The sequence below is a fragment of the Eutrigla gurnardus genome, assembly GCF_963514095.1.
Source record: "Eutrigla gurnardus genome assembly, chromosome: 9".
Lineage (NCBI taxonomy): Eukaryota > Metazoa > Chordata > Actinopteri > Perciformes > Triglidae > Eutrigla > Eutrigla gurnardus.
This window is the reverse complement of record NC_139923.1, coordinates 6684527-6697314: the sequence shown is the minus strand read 5'-3', so window position 1 is coordinate 6697314 and position 12788 is coordinate 6684527. Positions and strand designations below refer to the sequence as shown.

At 40.9% G+C, this 12788-nt stretch overlaps 1 protein-coding gene across 2 annotated transcripts; it reads right to left on the bottom strand.

Moving 5' to 3' along the window:
• Positions 1-779: 779 nt before the first annotated feature.
• On the bottom strand, positions 780-9621 carry ces3 (carboxylesterase 3). 2 transcript variants are annotated; one of them, XM_084016856.1, is made up of 13 exons: positions 9484-9561; positions 8210-8408; positions 7980-8118; positions 7512-7645; positions 7246-7399; positions 6990-7094; positions 5697-5798; positions 4756-4896; positions 4507-4587; positions 3553-3694; positions 3224-3373; positions 2195-2267; positions 780-1474 (listed from the first exon to the last, which is right to left on the bottom strand). In XM_084016856.1, exons 1-13 carry the CDS (start codon positions 9548-9550, stop codon positions 1285-1287), a joined length of 1677 nt encoding a protein of 558 aa, XP_083872982.1. In that variant the 5' UTR covers positions 9551-9561; the 3' UTR covers positions 780-1284. The 2 variants fall into 2 exon arrangements, with proteins under 2 accessions (XP_083872982.1, XP_083872981.1); XM_084016855.1 differs by having other exon boundaries at positions 781-1474; positions 8210-8411; positions 9484-9621.
• Positions 9622-12788: the final 3167 nt, after the last annotated feature.

Here is a 12788-nt window from a genome sequence, read left to right as displayed (position 1 = left end):
GGATGGCACGCGTAACGGAAACTCAGCCTCTCGGACCAAAACATCTCCCTCTCTCTCTCCTGTTTTTTATAATATGGGCATTGTTATTATTATGATACGCGCGCACAGCGCGTGATGAGCGTGTTGGGAGCGCCGGCGCTGCTTCTGTCATCGGGTTGTCAAGTGACGGATCTTACACTGAACCAAAGGAGAGGAGAGGAGCTCATTTGATTGGTGAAGATCTGAATCGGCTGTGTTAATCCCAGTCCACGCCTCGTCTCCTCCTCGTCTCCCACTCACGCCTTCTTCTCCTCCCTCTTTCCCACTTGCGCCGGTGGGCGAGACGGGAGGTGTGCCTGCGCGAGCCTGCGCGGTGCACGAAACTTGCAAAGTCCAGGCGGACACACCCCGTCGGCGCGGCGCAGGTGCGCTGAAAGCTGACTGCGCCTGGTCTACGAAACTAGGGCCCAGAGTGACACCCCGAGCAGCAACCTTACTGGATCTGGATCCATCTGGATTCTGGTGTGAAGCTGTTAACAAAGTTAGCTTCATAATTCAAGGTCAATTTTACAGCTAAGTGTTAAAGTTATCTTAGTTGCTAACTGCATTAGTAGCGACTTGTCAATCACAATTAGCCCCGCCCCTAAAGCATCCCCTGCTTTCTTGTCTACTTGACTCTAAATGGACCATAATTTACTCAATGAACATGATGCTGGATTGAAGAAGACTTGAAACTAGAGATTGAGACCATAAACTCATGTTTACAATGTTGACTGAGATAATACATGAAGAGAGAAGGAGGGCCATTTTCTTATAGACTTCTATACAATCAGAGAGGAGTCGCCCTCTGATGGTCAGCAGAGAAAAACGACCTTCAGCTTTGACTTTGCTTTTCAGAGCCGGAGGTTGATTCCTGGTTTTAACTACCTGAAGGCCATCATAGTTGCCTGCAATCTGCAACCTCACAACCAGATGCCACTAAATCTGCTCCTAAAAATTCTACTTTGATGGGAAATGTTACACTCGCATATAAGATTTCCACTATAGCTTTTAAAACTCATTTCAAACTGCATCTATAACGACAGACACATAATGTTTCATTGCGGTAAAAGGCTTCCCTTTAATTACTGCTATTTTACAAAACATGTCAAAAATAGGCATGTGCATGGAATTAAGAGACTTGCAAAAGAAGGGCATTAAATCAAGCCTAAAATAGAGATAGAGGGGTCTAAATGGTAATTAACTTTACATCAGTTTTGTTGAGGGGGCAAAAAACAACACAAACAAGATGCCAGCTTGCAGAGATCAGTTTCCGGTTTTGGCTGCTGCTGCCACCTCTAACTGTTCCAGCTTCTGAGGGAGGATTACAGCAGCGAAATGGACTCTGTCCTTCTTCAGTTTCTGCCTCACCGCCTGCGTCAGTCCCAGCTCCATGTAGTCCTGCTTCTGCCTGTCATACTGAGGCCAAGTGACGAGGCCAGGACCGTTGGGAGAGCTGCACAGATATAAAAACACCTCAACTATCATGAGGGAAGCAAAGAAAACCATGTGTTTGCTACTGATTTCACATTGTCAGCTGTGAGAATGTGTGTGTGTGTGTGTGTGTGTGTGTGTGTCCAAAGCAACTGCATTATTGTCTAATGCTAATTTTGCACATCCTGTGTACTCAAAGGAACACACCAGTGGAATTCTGACTTCTCTCCATTAGCAAACACATTTTGTGTGCATCAGTGTCTGCAGACGTACGTTGTGTGAGACTAGAGACATTGCTCACTGAGCGGTTTCACACTAAACTAAATTATATGAAGACAAACCTACAACAAATTGAGACTTCCTGGACTTGAAATATGTACTTCTAAACTGATCAACATCATATGTGGAATTCATGGTTCAATTGAAACGGGATTAAAACATTATTTGTCTCTCGCCGTTATCCGTATTTTTTCTGAATTAAAGTCCCATGAGGGACACTGAAAGGGGCGGGACTTAGCTTCTCTTTAAGAGAAAATAACCTCTTTATTTCAAGATGACAAATTAATAAGCTTGTGATCTCAAACAGCATTTAAAAAAAAATGCTAGCATGGCTGTTCCTAGCTACCATAGGGAACTGCAGATTCAAATGTAATTCTCTGTCCCTGAAAGCAAGCCTTTTTACTGTTGTTAATATTAACGTAGTGATTAGTGCAGCTTTAAGGATGTTGTTGTTCTTACTCACCCAGAACGGGTAAAGTTGCCCCAGTATGCCATCATGGTCCTACAAACTCTTTCATCCTCCTTGGTAATGTTGCCTGGTGAGGGAACAGGAGCAGAAAAGCAAATACTGATAATCATGAACCATGACCTGAAGTGACATCAGTGCTTTTATGCTGTACTTGCGGGGGAGGCAACCGAAGACATGCGTGCCACTTGGTAGCTTAACCAACAGTTGTAATAATAAATCAAGTCAGAAGTAGGGTCATTTTCTCATAGACTTCTATATAATCAGAGATGAGTCGCCCTCTGATGGGCAGCAGAGAGAATGACTGTCTAAGGCACTTCAGGTTTGGCTTCACTTTACAGAACCAGAGGTTTCCATCTGGTCTGATTGGCTAGTACTTGTTACCTTCTTCCCAGAATGTATTAACTGTATTACTGATGAACAAGATTGGTGGAAGGTCGGTGGGTTAATGATTTCAACTATGTAGATGTTTATATTCTTGTATAGTGCTCTCGTATATAATCACGATGTCCTGATAATGGTAGAATAATGGTTTTTAAAAATGTTGCTCTCCACTTTGCATATATCCACAGAATAAATTACAGATCTGTTGGAGACTTTAATTTTGAAGTCATAATTATACTCAATGTTAACCTTAATGTTGATATGGCTCACTGATTAACAAGAACATTTTAAAATAGCGCTTCATATGGAAAAGGTTGCAGAACCCTGATGTAATCCATACGGTCACATTCATTCCTTCACAAAGTCCCCAGCATTAAGTGGTCGTGACTGATATTCATTAGACTTGGCCTCACACAATTAGATATATGATATTACAAATAACCTTTTGAAACATCTCTTCATCGTCATTTATGAGACGTGGGACAATAAGATAGATACGCATTAAAACACAGAATACAATGTAAGAGAGAAAAGGAAAGATACAAAGTAAGATAATCAAGGAAAAAGAGATTAGAGATAAGACAATGAAATAAGACATATTATATAATGATAATAATAGTAAGCAGAGGCCTAATAACCTACCTATGATTTTGATACGTCCATTCCAAAAACATCCACCGAACATGAAGCCGACATCATCTGCATGATCCGCCTTCACAAACTCGGGTCTGCTGCTTCGGTGTATCTCAGCGCGGTACACAAACTCATACATGTAAACTGGAACGCCGGCATCTAAACACACCAAAGAAGAGGATGAAAGGAAGGTCAAAGATCAGCATCCCTGCAGGTAACGATCGCTGTTCACTTTCCTTTCCTCACGCCAGGTTAAATGACATTAAAAGAGCATCAAGTGATCTAGAATCTAGACCAGCAGCATTGACAGGATGTCCTCCATCTATTTTCTCTCTGACCTGAGTGGAATCCGGCCACATTGACGACAGGCAGCGTCATCAGCAGGTCTCCCATGATTTCAGTGAACGCGTCTCTGATCTCCTCCGGCGTTTTAGCATCTTTCATGTATTCGTCAGTGATGAGGCTGTTGGCAGCAGAGGCCTGGGACGGGAGGACGTGTGGACAGTCAGTCAGAGGCTTTTTCTGCAGCAAATTCCCATCCATAAGTAGAATGACCAACATATTCAATGATTCATTCATGCTTCATGGGTGTATGTGTATATGTGTGTGTGTGTGTGTGTGTGTGTGTGCGTGTGTGTGTGTGTGTGTATATATTTATTTATTTATGTATTTGACTATTCATTCATGCTTTTATATATATATATACAGTATATATATACTGTATATATATATATATATATAATCATGAATGAATAGTCAAATAAATGATGGTAAAGGAAGGAAGAAAAATGAAAAGAAAGAATTTAAAGATATAAAGACATGAAATAAATTATATTTTAAAAACTCTCCAGCTGTAATAGAGAGGCTTAGTCTTCCAGTGGACCAGTATGGGACCTTTTTTCAGGATAAATATGTACGGTGGTCAACAGCAGGAGATACATGAAGCTCCTGTGTTCGGTACCAGGATGTAACATAACTCACACTTACAACAAGTCTCGTTTCTTCTTTCTCTTCCTGGCTGATAAAACAGTCACTGGATAAAACCCATCAGCAAGACAAGCTAACATCCGTGTTGGTGACGGATGTTATGATGATACTATGACAAACGACACACTGACTTTATAAATGATCTTATGTGTATGTAAAAGAAAAATGGAATTAAAATGAAATTAAAAAAGCTACAGTACGTATTTATTATGAAATAAGGTCCAATGGGGAACACTGGAAGGGGCAGGACTATTAAAATAAATCAATTATTATCAACAAGCAGCAGCAGCCATCTTGGAGCTCACCCCTGAAGGATTGAACATGTTCACCACTGCCAGCACAGACTCTCGGTTCATGCCGTTCTCCCATCCCGGAGGGGCGAAGCTCTGTGATCAGCAGGAGACAAACGCTTCACAGTTAGTTCAAGATGAAAGCAAACACCACAGCTCCTTTAAGAAATAAAATAAGTGACACTGACATAAACAATAGGAGTAATTGTCTGTGTGAAGTGTATTATGTGAATACTGGGAGTAACTTGAGCATTGAGAAGTGACCTGAGGCAGGATCCATCCAAACTCGTGGTTGGTTATTCCCATCATCACAGGAACCCTCAACAACTCCTTCCTCTTGAGGAGCTGCTCTGCTGTATCGGTCAGAAACACGCCGTCCACCACGGCTCCCAGGTAAATCCTCATCTGAACACACACAAAACCCTCTTGATTTACTTTCACTGGCTGTTTTACTCACCAGGAGTATTCAAATGCTGCCACCTGGTGGCTTAACTAAGCCATGGAATTTCATACCGAACCCTGACAAAATCAAAAATTACAAGTTTATAAATTACAAGTATCTAGGTTCACTTTTCAAATTGTATTTATCTATTTAAATGGATTTTGCTCCAATTGCATTCTATTTATTTGTATTTATTGATTGATCTTTCTGTATTGTTTGATCAGCGTTTAAATTTTACTTTAATTCCGTGTTGCTTGCTGCTGTTTGTCCTCACTGTTTGGCTTTCTCTTATTGTATCATCCTGTATCTCACATTTGCTTTGTCCGCCAAAGCACTTTGTAAACTATGTTTTTAAAGGTGCTATATAAATAAAATGATTTAAAAAATATATATTATTATTGTTGTTATTGTTGTAATAGGCTAATCCAGCGGTTTCCATTTGGAAACACGTCTTTTACAGAGAGTCACTTAAAGTGCTTGAGCAGCCTTTTTTCACTAAGGTCAAGTAAAGGAGTTATTTTACTTCCTATATTCCCCTCAGCATAGAGTTAAGGTTGTTACAGTTTGTCACCAAAGATTTGCCTGTCTGGCGTCATTTTTTTCAGTCCGAACAACTTCATCAAAAACCACAAACAAAAGGTTTCTGGCCTCTAAATGTAACTTGAATTACACTGTAAAAGCAGAAAGAAATCCAATAAAACACACATTACAAGTTGAACTGAATGCTTCTACATCACATCTGCTGGCACATCTTCACATTTACCCTTTTGGTTGCATCAACTAGCTCGTCTTTACTTTTCCCCCGCATACATTCGACCAGTTCCTGTGTGCTGCTGCGGTCACATCCAGTAAGGTTGGCAACAATCTAGGTATAAGGAAGAAATATATCAGCATATGTATCCTGGTGCAACAATTCTCAAATAAATAAAAAAATAAAAAATGAAAAACCTTCATTATTATGCTGGTACACATGTGAAAGATAAGATAGGTATGAATGGTGAGAATATCTTTTTGGCCAGTGCACAAAGGTCCTTGATGGTGGTTGAGGTCGATAGCTGGGGTATTTACTGACGTATGTTATAAAGTATTTAGCTTGAATTAACATCAGACCTTTTTCAGGCATCTAAATAAAAGCACAACAAAAAAACACAATGACTTCAAGAGGAGGCCATGAGGCCGAAGTGCAGAAATTCTGACTAATTTACGGGTTTTAGGACTCGAGTGTCAGCTCTTCGTAACTTGATATATAGAGAGAGCTGCAGAGATGATGTATTTTTGTTGGCTAACAGGATGTTAGCATAGCTTTGGTTCGCTCCACAAAAGGCCTATAGAATTTCCCCCTTAAATTCTGCACTGTAGAAAGTAAACTAAAGCAAACGTTAGCATAAATCTTTATTAGCCTATGTTTTAAAGAAAAATGTGTTTAATATCTGGAGTTTGCAAGACAAAAAGGTGTTAATACTTCCCCTGGTCCCTTGGCTTTCTGGAAATGTGACCCCTGAACAATATCATTGAATAGCCTTGCACTAGAGTATCTGTGGTACAAACAACAAGGTCGCTGCTGTATTTATGTCTAGATCACGTTATTTTGATTGCTGATGGAGCAGCTACAATGTTAGCATAGCCTAGCACCCATCAATCCAGACTCCATTCAGAAAACAAGCATTTTAAAATGCATTTTAAAGCATTTTAGATCAAACAAAGCATGACTTCAGACTTTTTACCAATCACCCTCATTATGTAGTTATTTCAGCATCCTTTCTTTTGTTGATTGCAATTTAATCACAACTAAATCGTGTGTTTTGGGTTCATCCAGCTGTAGTAAACCAGCCAACGTGTGTCGTGCCAGATGCAATGAATACAGCTTGGTGAAATTTGCAGACGCCTCTGGAAGATCTGGGACTTGACAACATGTACAAAGCAGGAATAGTGACAATTTCAGCCATGACTGATGAAACCTTGGTGTCTTCATTGAGGTAAGCCCCGCCTCTGCGAGTGAGCTGAACAAACAAACAAGACCAAACCATCCTGCTCCTCAGTGTACTTATTACAGTACCTTGGCATGACCCAAAGGATGGCTTGTAGTGTAGGTCCCAAGTGTTGCTACTCCACTTTGAAAGATTGCCCTCTGGAACAGTCCTTTTGCTTGTGGAGACAGAGTCTGTTCATAATGAATGACACATACATGCATGGACATGTTAAATAATACATTCAAGACACACTCAAAAATGAGCATTGATTTGGCTTTTGTTAAAAATATGTAAATGTATTATGAACATCTCCTCTTTTCTTCCAGTGTTCGTTTTCTTTACCAGTATGGATGCACTGATGCCTCCTGCGGATTCTCCGGCGACTGTGACAGTTTGTGGATCGCCGCCAAAGTCAGCAATATTTTCCTGCACCCACCGAAGGGCTGCTAGCTGATCCAAAAAACCCCAGTTGCCCCGAGCCTGCTCATCTCCAGTGCTGTGGTAAAGAAAAGGTCACGATTCTTAGAGAATCATGTCACTGAGACAATTCTGGAAAAATGGTTAATTTAAAACCAGACAGAAATGTGATGAGCATCATAATCCCTCACCTCAGGAATCCCAGAATGCCAAGGCGATACTGAATAATAACCATTAATATGTTCTCATAAGCAGCCAAAGGAGCGCCGTCGTACTGAGAAGCTGCACCCATTGCCAGACCTCCTCCGTGGATCCACACCATCACCTGACACACAAGGATACAGTGACTCATTGCTTAGTCTTCCATTACACTAAGCATTTTGTACCAAGCCTGGACACATCTCTGGAAATCTGGCTTTCTACGATATGGGACCTCCAATAAACAGAATCAGGATCAAGCAAGCAAACAAGCTATCCAAGCTAAAATAACCTGTTGCACATTTGACATTATAAAATAAACAGTTTTATACTCAGCATAATAATACATAATACATGGTAAGTTCCTTCATCCCCTTGTGCAGTAGGGCATACTTTACTGGATGACGTTAACACTAGATTCTGCCGTCTTGCCTGACTTGTTTATAGTCTGTTTAACCCACCGGAAGTTTGTCCCCTTTTGTTGCATCAGCTGGAGTGTAGACATTCAGATAAAGACAGTCCTCTGAAAGCTCTGGAGGGTCGTACTGCATTGACATGCTCCTAGAAACATTTACAACTATTTCTAGATCCTGGATACACCTGAAACACAAAGGGAGGGAGGATGTCTCATCCAGAGAGAAAACAGTGTCATGTTCTGTGTCCCTTTGACTCAGTCGTCACAAAGACTTACATTGGAGGCTGGTGAGTGCCATCTCTCTCCCCCTCCCAGGGCTCTGCATCCTGGGGAGCGGCCAAGCGAAGGGGCCCCACAGGGGGCCGGGCAAAGGGGATTCCCAGGTACTGCTTCACCCTCCTCTCTGTGCCTTTCACCGTAATATATTCCCCTCGGATTCGGCCATTTTTCAGAGAGACCACAGGGTCAACGCTCCCTGCTGAAGATAAACACATGTGCTTTGAGTGTTAAAGAACCACACCACTGTTTGTGCAAGGTTACAATTCATGTTTATTTTACATTCACTGACAAGACCACAAGGAAGGAACAAAAAAGAGGGATTAGGACATTTTGCAGGACGCTGGTCCCGGATAAGTAGGACGAAAGGGTGAGGGTTGTCTATGATGGGATGTGAGGGTTATGGTTAGTTAGGGTGCAGGATAATGCTCATTTTCTCATATAACAGTTTGCATGATATCTTGCAAGGTTATTTGGATAACGTCTGTGCAGTTCCCGACAAAAGTCTAGCAAACAAAAGTACGTAGTTAGGTATTAGTATTAGCTTATTTAAAAGGGGACAGTGCAATTTCATAAAACACATGGTTACACATGGTTTAAAAAAGCCAGAATTAGCCAGAAGGCTAGTTTTCATCTGTAGTCCCCTGGCTTAGGTTTAGGAAAAGGTTGTGGTTTGGGTCAAAATACCTACAGAAGTGGCCTTACTTAAATACAGATGTCATGTAACAAATTTGGATCCAAATAACTATGTTGGTGCGATTACCTAAGTACGGATGTTACATAATGAATAACTAGCATTTGGGTTAAAATAAATATAAAAGTGAGGACACTTGAGGACAGAAGTTATGTGATAAATGAAACAAATATATTTCTAAAAAAGGGATAGGAATATGTAGCTGTGATGGCTCATACACGGCGTCCTTGTGCTACTTCTTCCAACACTGTTTTTGGCTGTTAGCATTTAAACACATGTAATTGTGAAAAAACAAAAAAACAAAACTGTAATGTCAATCCAGGGATTACTTGGTGAGTTTGAAAATCCCTTAATCCAGGTGGTGTTTTATGAAAGCCTTTCAAAACCTGGGGCAAGAAACCTCAGGCGGTCACGCTACAGCAAGGCTCTGATTTGTGAACAGCGTACCTTTTGTCCAAAGGTCAGTATGGCTGTTAGTCTGTGTCATTTATGTGTCTTTGATCAGTCTGCTGGGATGTTTCGTCATCCATAGTGACTATCTGTCCTGAGGTAAAACAAGGTAAGTGAAATGCTTTCTTACCTGGTGTTGCCAGTGCTGTGACTGTCAGCGCAGGAAGCAGAAGGACAACCAGCAGTGCTGTTCTCATCCTGATCAGGCTCCAAGGAAACAGAGAGGATTACAGTGTGCACTCAGAGAAACAGCCTTCTGCCCCCGAACTGGCCCTCCAGTAGCCCCCCTCCCCCTCCCCCTCCACCCACCACCCACCAACCCCCACCCCTGACCCCGACCCCATCCAAAACACACACACAATCATGTTTTCATGACTTCTGGGGACACTACATTGACTTCCATTCATTTCTTGGAGACTTAACCTAACTCTAACCAGAACCGCTACTAGCTTATTCCTGACTTTGACTAAGCTTAACCTAAACTTAACCTTAAACCAAGTCCTCACCCTAAAAGGTTTTTGTATATATAACATATAGATATATAACATGACCGGGGCTTTATGAATGGGGCTTTATACAAACATAAAGAGAGTACATGCACTTGCAACCTCTCTCTCTCTCTCTCTCTCTCTCTCTCTCTCTCTCTTTCACACACACACACACACACACACACACACACAGCTCAGCATAAACAGCATAATCTCCATTGATTTAACCTCCAATGCACCACAACAACAACTGTGACTGATAAAATCCTGCTCTTTGCCCACTTCAGCTCAATGCTGCAAACCATAGTTTCTACAATACTTAGAATATTTCCTGACAATATACTAAGCACACAATGTTCCCTTGAACATTGGCGCTGATTGGATTGAATACAATAAAACAAATTCCAATTAATTTGTATTCACTCAGAGATGGAAATCGAGTGTTCAGATTACACCGGTTCACTTTGGTCAGTTTATATATATATATATACATATGTGTGTGTGTGTGTGTGTGTGTGTGTGTGTGTGTATTAAGTGTTTACAAAAGTGTTTACAATAAAAGTGTATACAAAAATGTTGTTGGTTGTTTTTCTAGATTTCTAAGGTTTACTCTCGTTGCTGACTCATGCTGTTGATGATCCTGAATAGCTGAGAGGTGGTCTTGAATATTTTGACAGCTGGATGACATTTTTCTCACATGTTGTTCTTCACTGAGAAAAGAAGATTCAGCAGTGTTGGACAAACAACAATGCATTCATTGTATCCAAACCCTGATACATCTTCTTCCTCTGTGCCAGAGAGCTCCATTGTTTTATTTATAGCTCTATAGACAACAAGACTAACATTAGCTTTAGACAACAAAACCAGTGTGGAATCACCGCCAGTGGAATAACGCCACCATTGGCTATTCCACCCAGGTGCAAATAGTTGGTTCCTGACAGCTTGGTGCAGGTTTTATTTGCCTTTACAGACACCAATCTGATGAAACAGATGAACAGATCTGGCGATTCAATCTCCCACCTCCGTTGTCAGATTTGGTAACACTGTTGAGTAAACACGGTGTCAGGCCATACACACATGGCGAGCTCTGTGAACCTGAGTTGAGAGGCTGTGCTGTAAATATTCCACCTCGTTCTGCTTAATGCCACACTCAATCAATTTGCATGCAGTTGTTATTATTGCTTTGCTCCACACTGCTGCTGCTGCATGGAGACGGTGGACCGTCTTTAGAGTATAGACCTTTTTCACAGAAGACATGTTGACTTGTCATAATAGGAAAAGCACAGGTGAAATACAAAACATTAACAATGTTGGTTAGTTCCATTAAGTGTCCCTGTAAGTTATTCCAGTGAACCCGCGTGCACAATACTAGCTCCACCAAAGTAGAATCAGCAGGATCAGCTGATCACAGCTGGATCAGCTCTAACAGCTGGAGAGTTGAGTGTGCAATCATACTAATAAAGACACAGTAATCGCTGGCAGAGCAGCAGTGTTTCCTCTCTAGTTCCCTGTTTAACAACCATTCTGTATTTCTACTGGCCGGATGCCATTATGTGATTTAGTCTGTCTTTGTGTCTTTCGATTGATATTCTGATTGATAATCCATTATTTATTAACCCCAGCTATGATTACAGTGTCCTTTGAACACTGGGAGTTATGTATTAGAAAAAATGTTTTGGGGAAAATGTAAATGACTAACTGATGTGGGATGAAACGGTAATATACTACATTCAGAAGGAACCAAGTGATTCCAGGCTGCCATTTCAAAAGTGGTTGAGGCCTACAAACAGAAGACAAATTAACAAATTTAAACTTGATTGCAATTGTCATACAGGTGCACACAATAACTTGCCCTCTGCATTTAACCAATCCTCAGCGTGTTAGATGCAGTGAGCTGCTGTGAAGTGTAAAGTGCTGGGAGAGAAACATGTGGTTCAAGGATCGCACTTAAATTTAATTATGTACAGTTTTTTCTGATTGCTAAACGACAGCGGGCACAACTGCAGCTACATGTGTAAAACTACAGTCTGCACAGCAGCGGTTCATGTGGACCAAACTCTAGCTCCTTTTTCAGTGCTCGACTACAGTTTTCAAAACTCTCCACACTTCTCTCCTTACTTTAACCATAACCTGCACAACACTGTGGATTTACAGCACTTTACAACACACTGCTAAACTGTAAACCTCACATTCAACACAGGATGATTTCAGCCTGGTGGGTGAGGGTGCAACCCAAACTCAATATATTTTTCAATAGGACCCAAAGGCCCAACAGGAGGAAGAGGAAGAATATGTTGATATGCAGGAAAATGCTATTATTGACATGGTTGTAGCATTAGTAAATGACTACGGACAAAATAACTAGATATCTATTGAAGTAAACTGCTAATGTTCATTCCTTCTTGTTTACCTAAAAAATGTTATAAAATAAACATTTCCATTTGAAAGAATTGCGCTCTTTTCTTTAAAGACAATATTGATTTGTGTTTAGTCACTGAAATGATTCAAACCCTATGGTTGAGATGTAACTTGTGTGTTGGTGTCTGATGGTAGTGATATTCCTCTGTGTTCTGACAGCTCACTGCACTGAGTGGGTTTTGCAGGTGATGTGAAGAGTTTAGCTCAGGTGACTGTTGGTGATGCAGACTGTTAGAGTTGTACATGTAGCTGCAGTTGTGCCTGCTATCGTTGAGCAATCGGAATAAACTGTATAAAATAAACAATAAAATAAAATAATATAAGAGTGCAAAAACAGAGTATAGCAGAGTGTGATGAAGAGCACATCGTCACCTGGCTTTGCATACAACAGCACTTTGGACCGAGTGTGACTACATATGCATTTTAGTAATTGCACACTTTAAGAGGATTTAAACATTATTGGAGTTGCACAATACAGTTTAACACATTGTTCTTGCACATTTGTATGGAAACGTTTACCGTATTTATT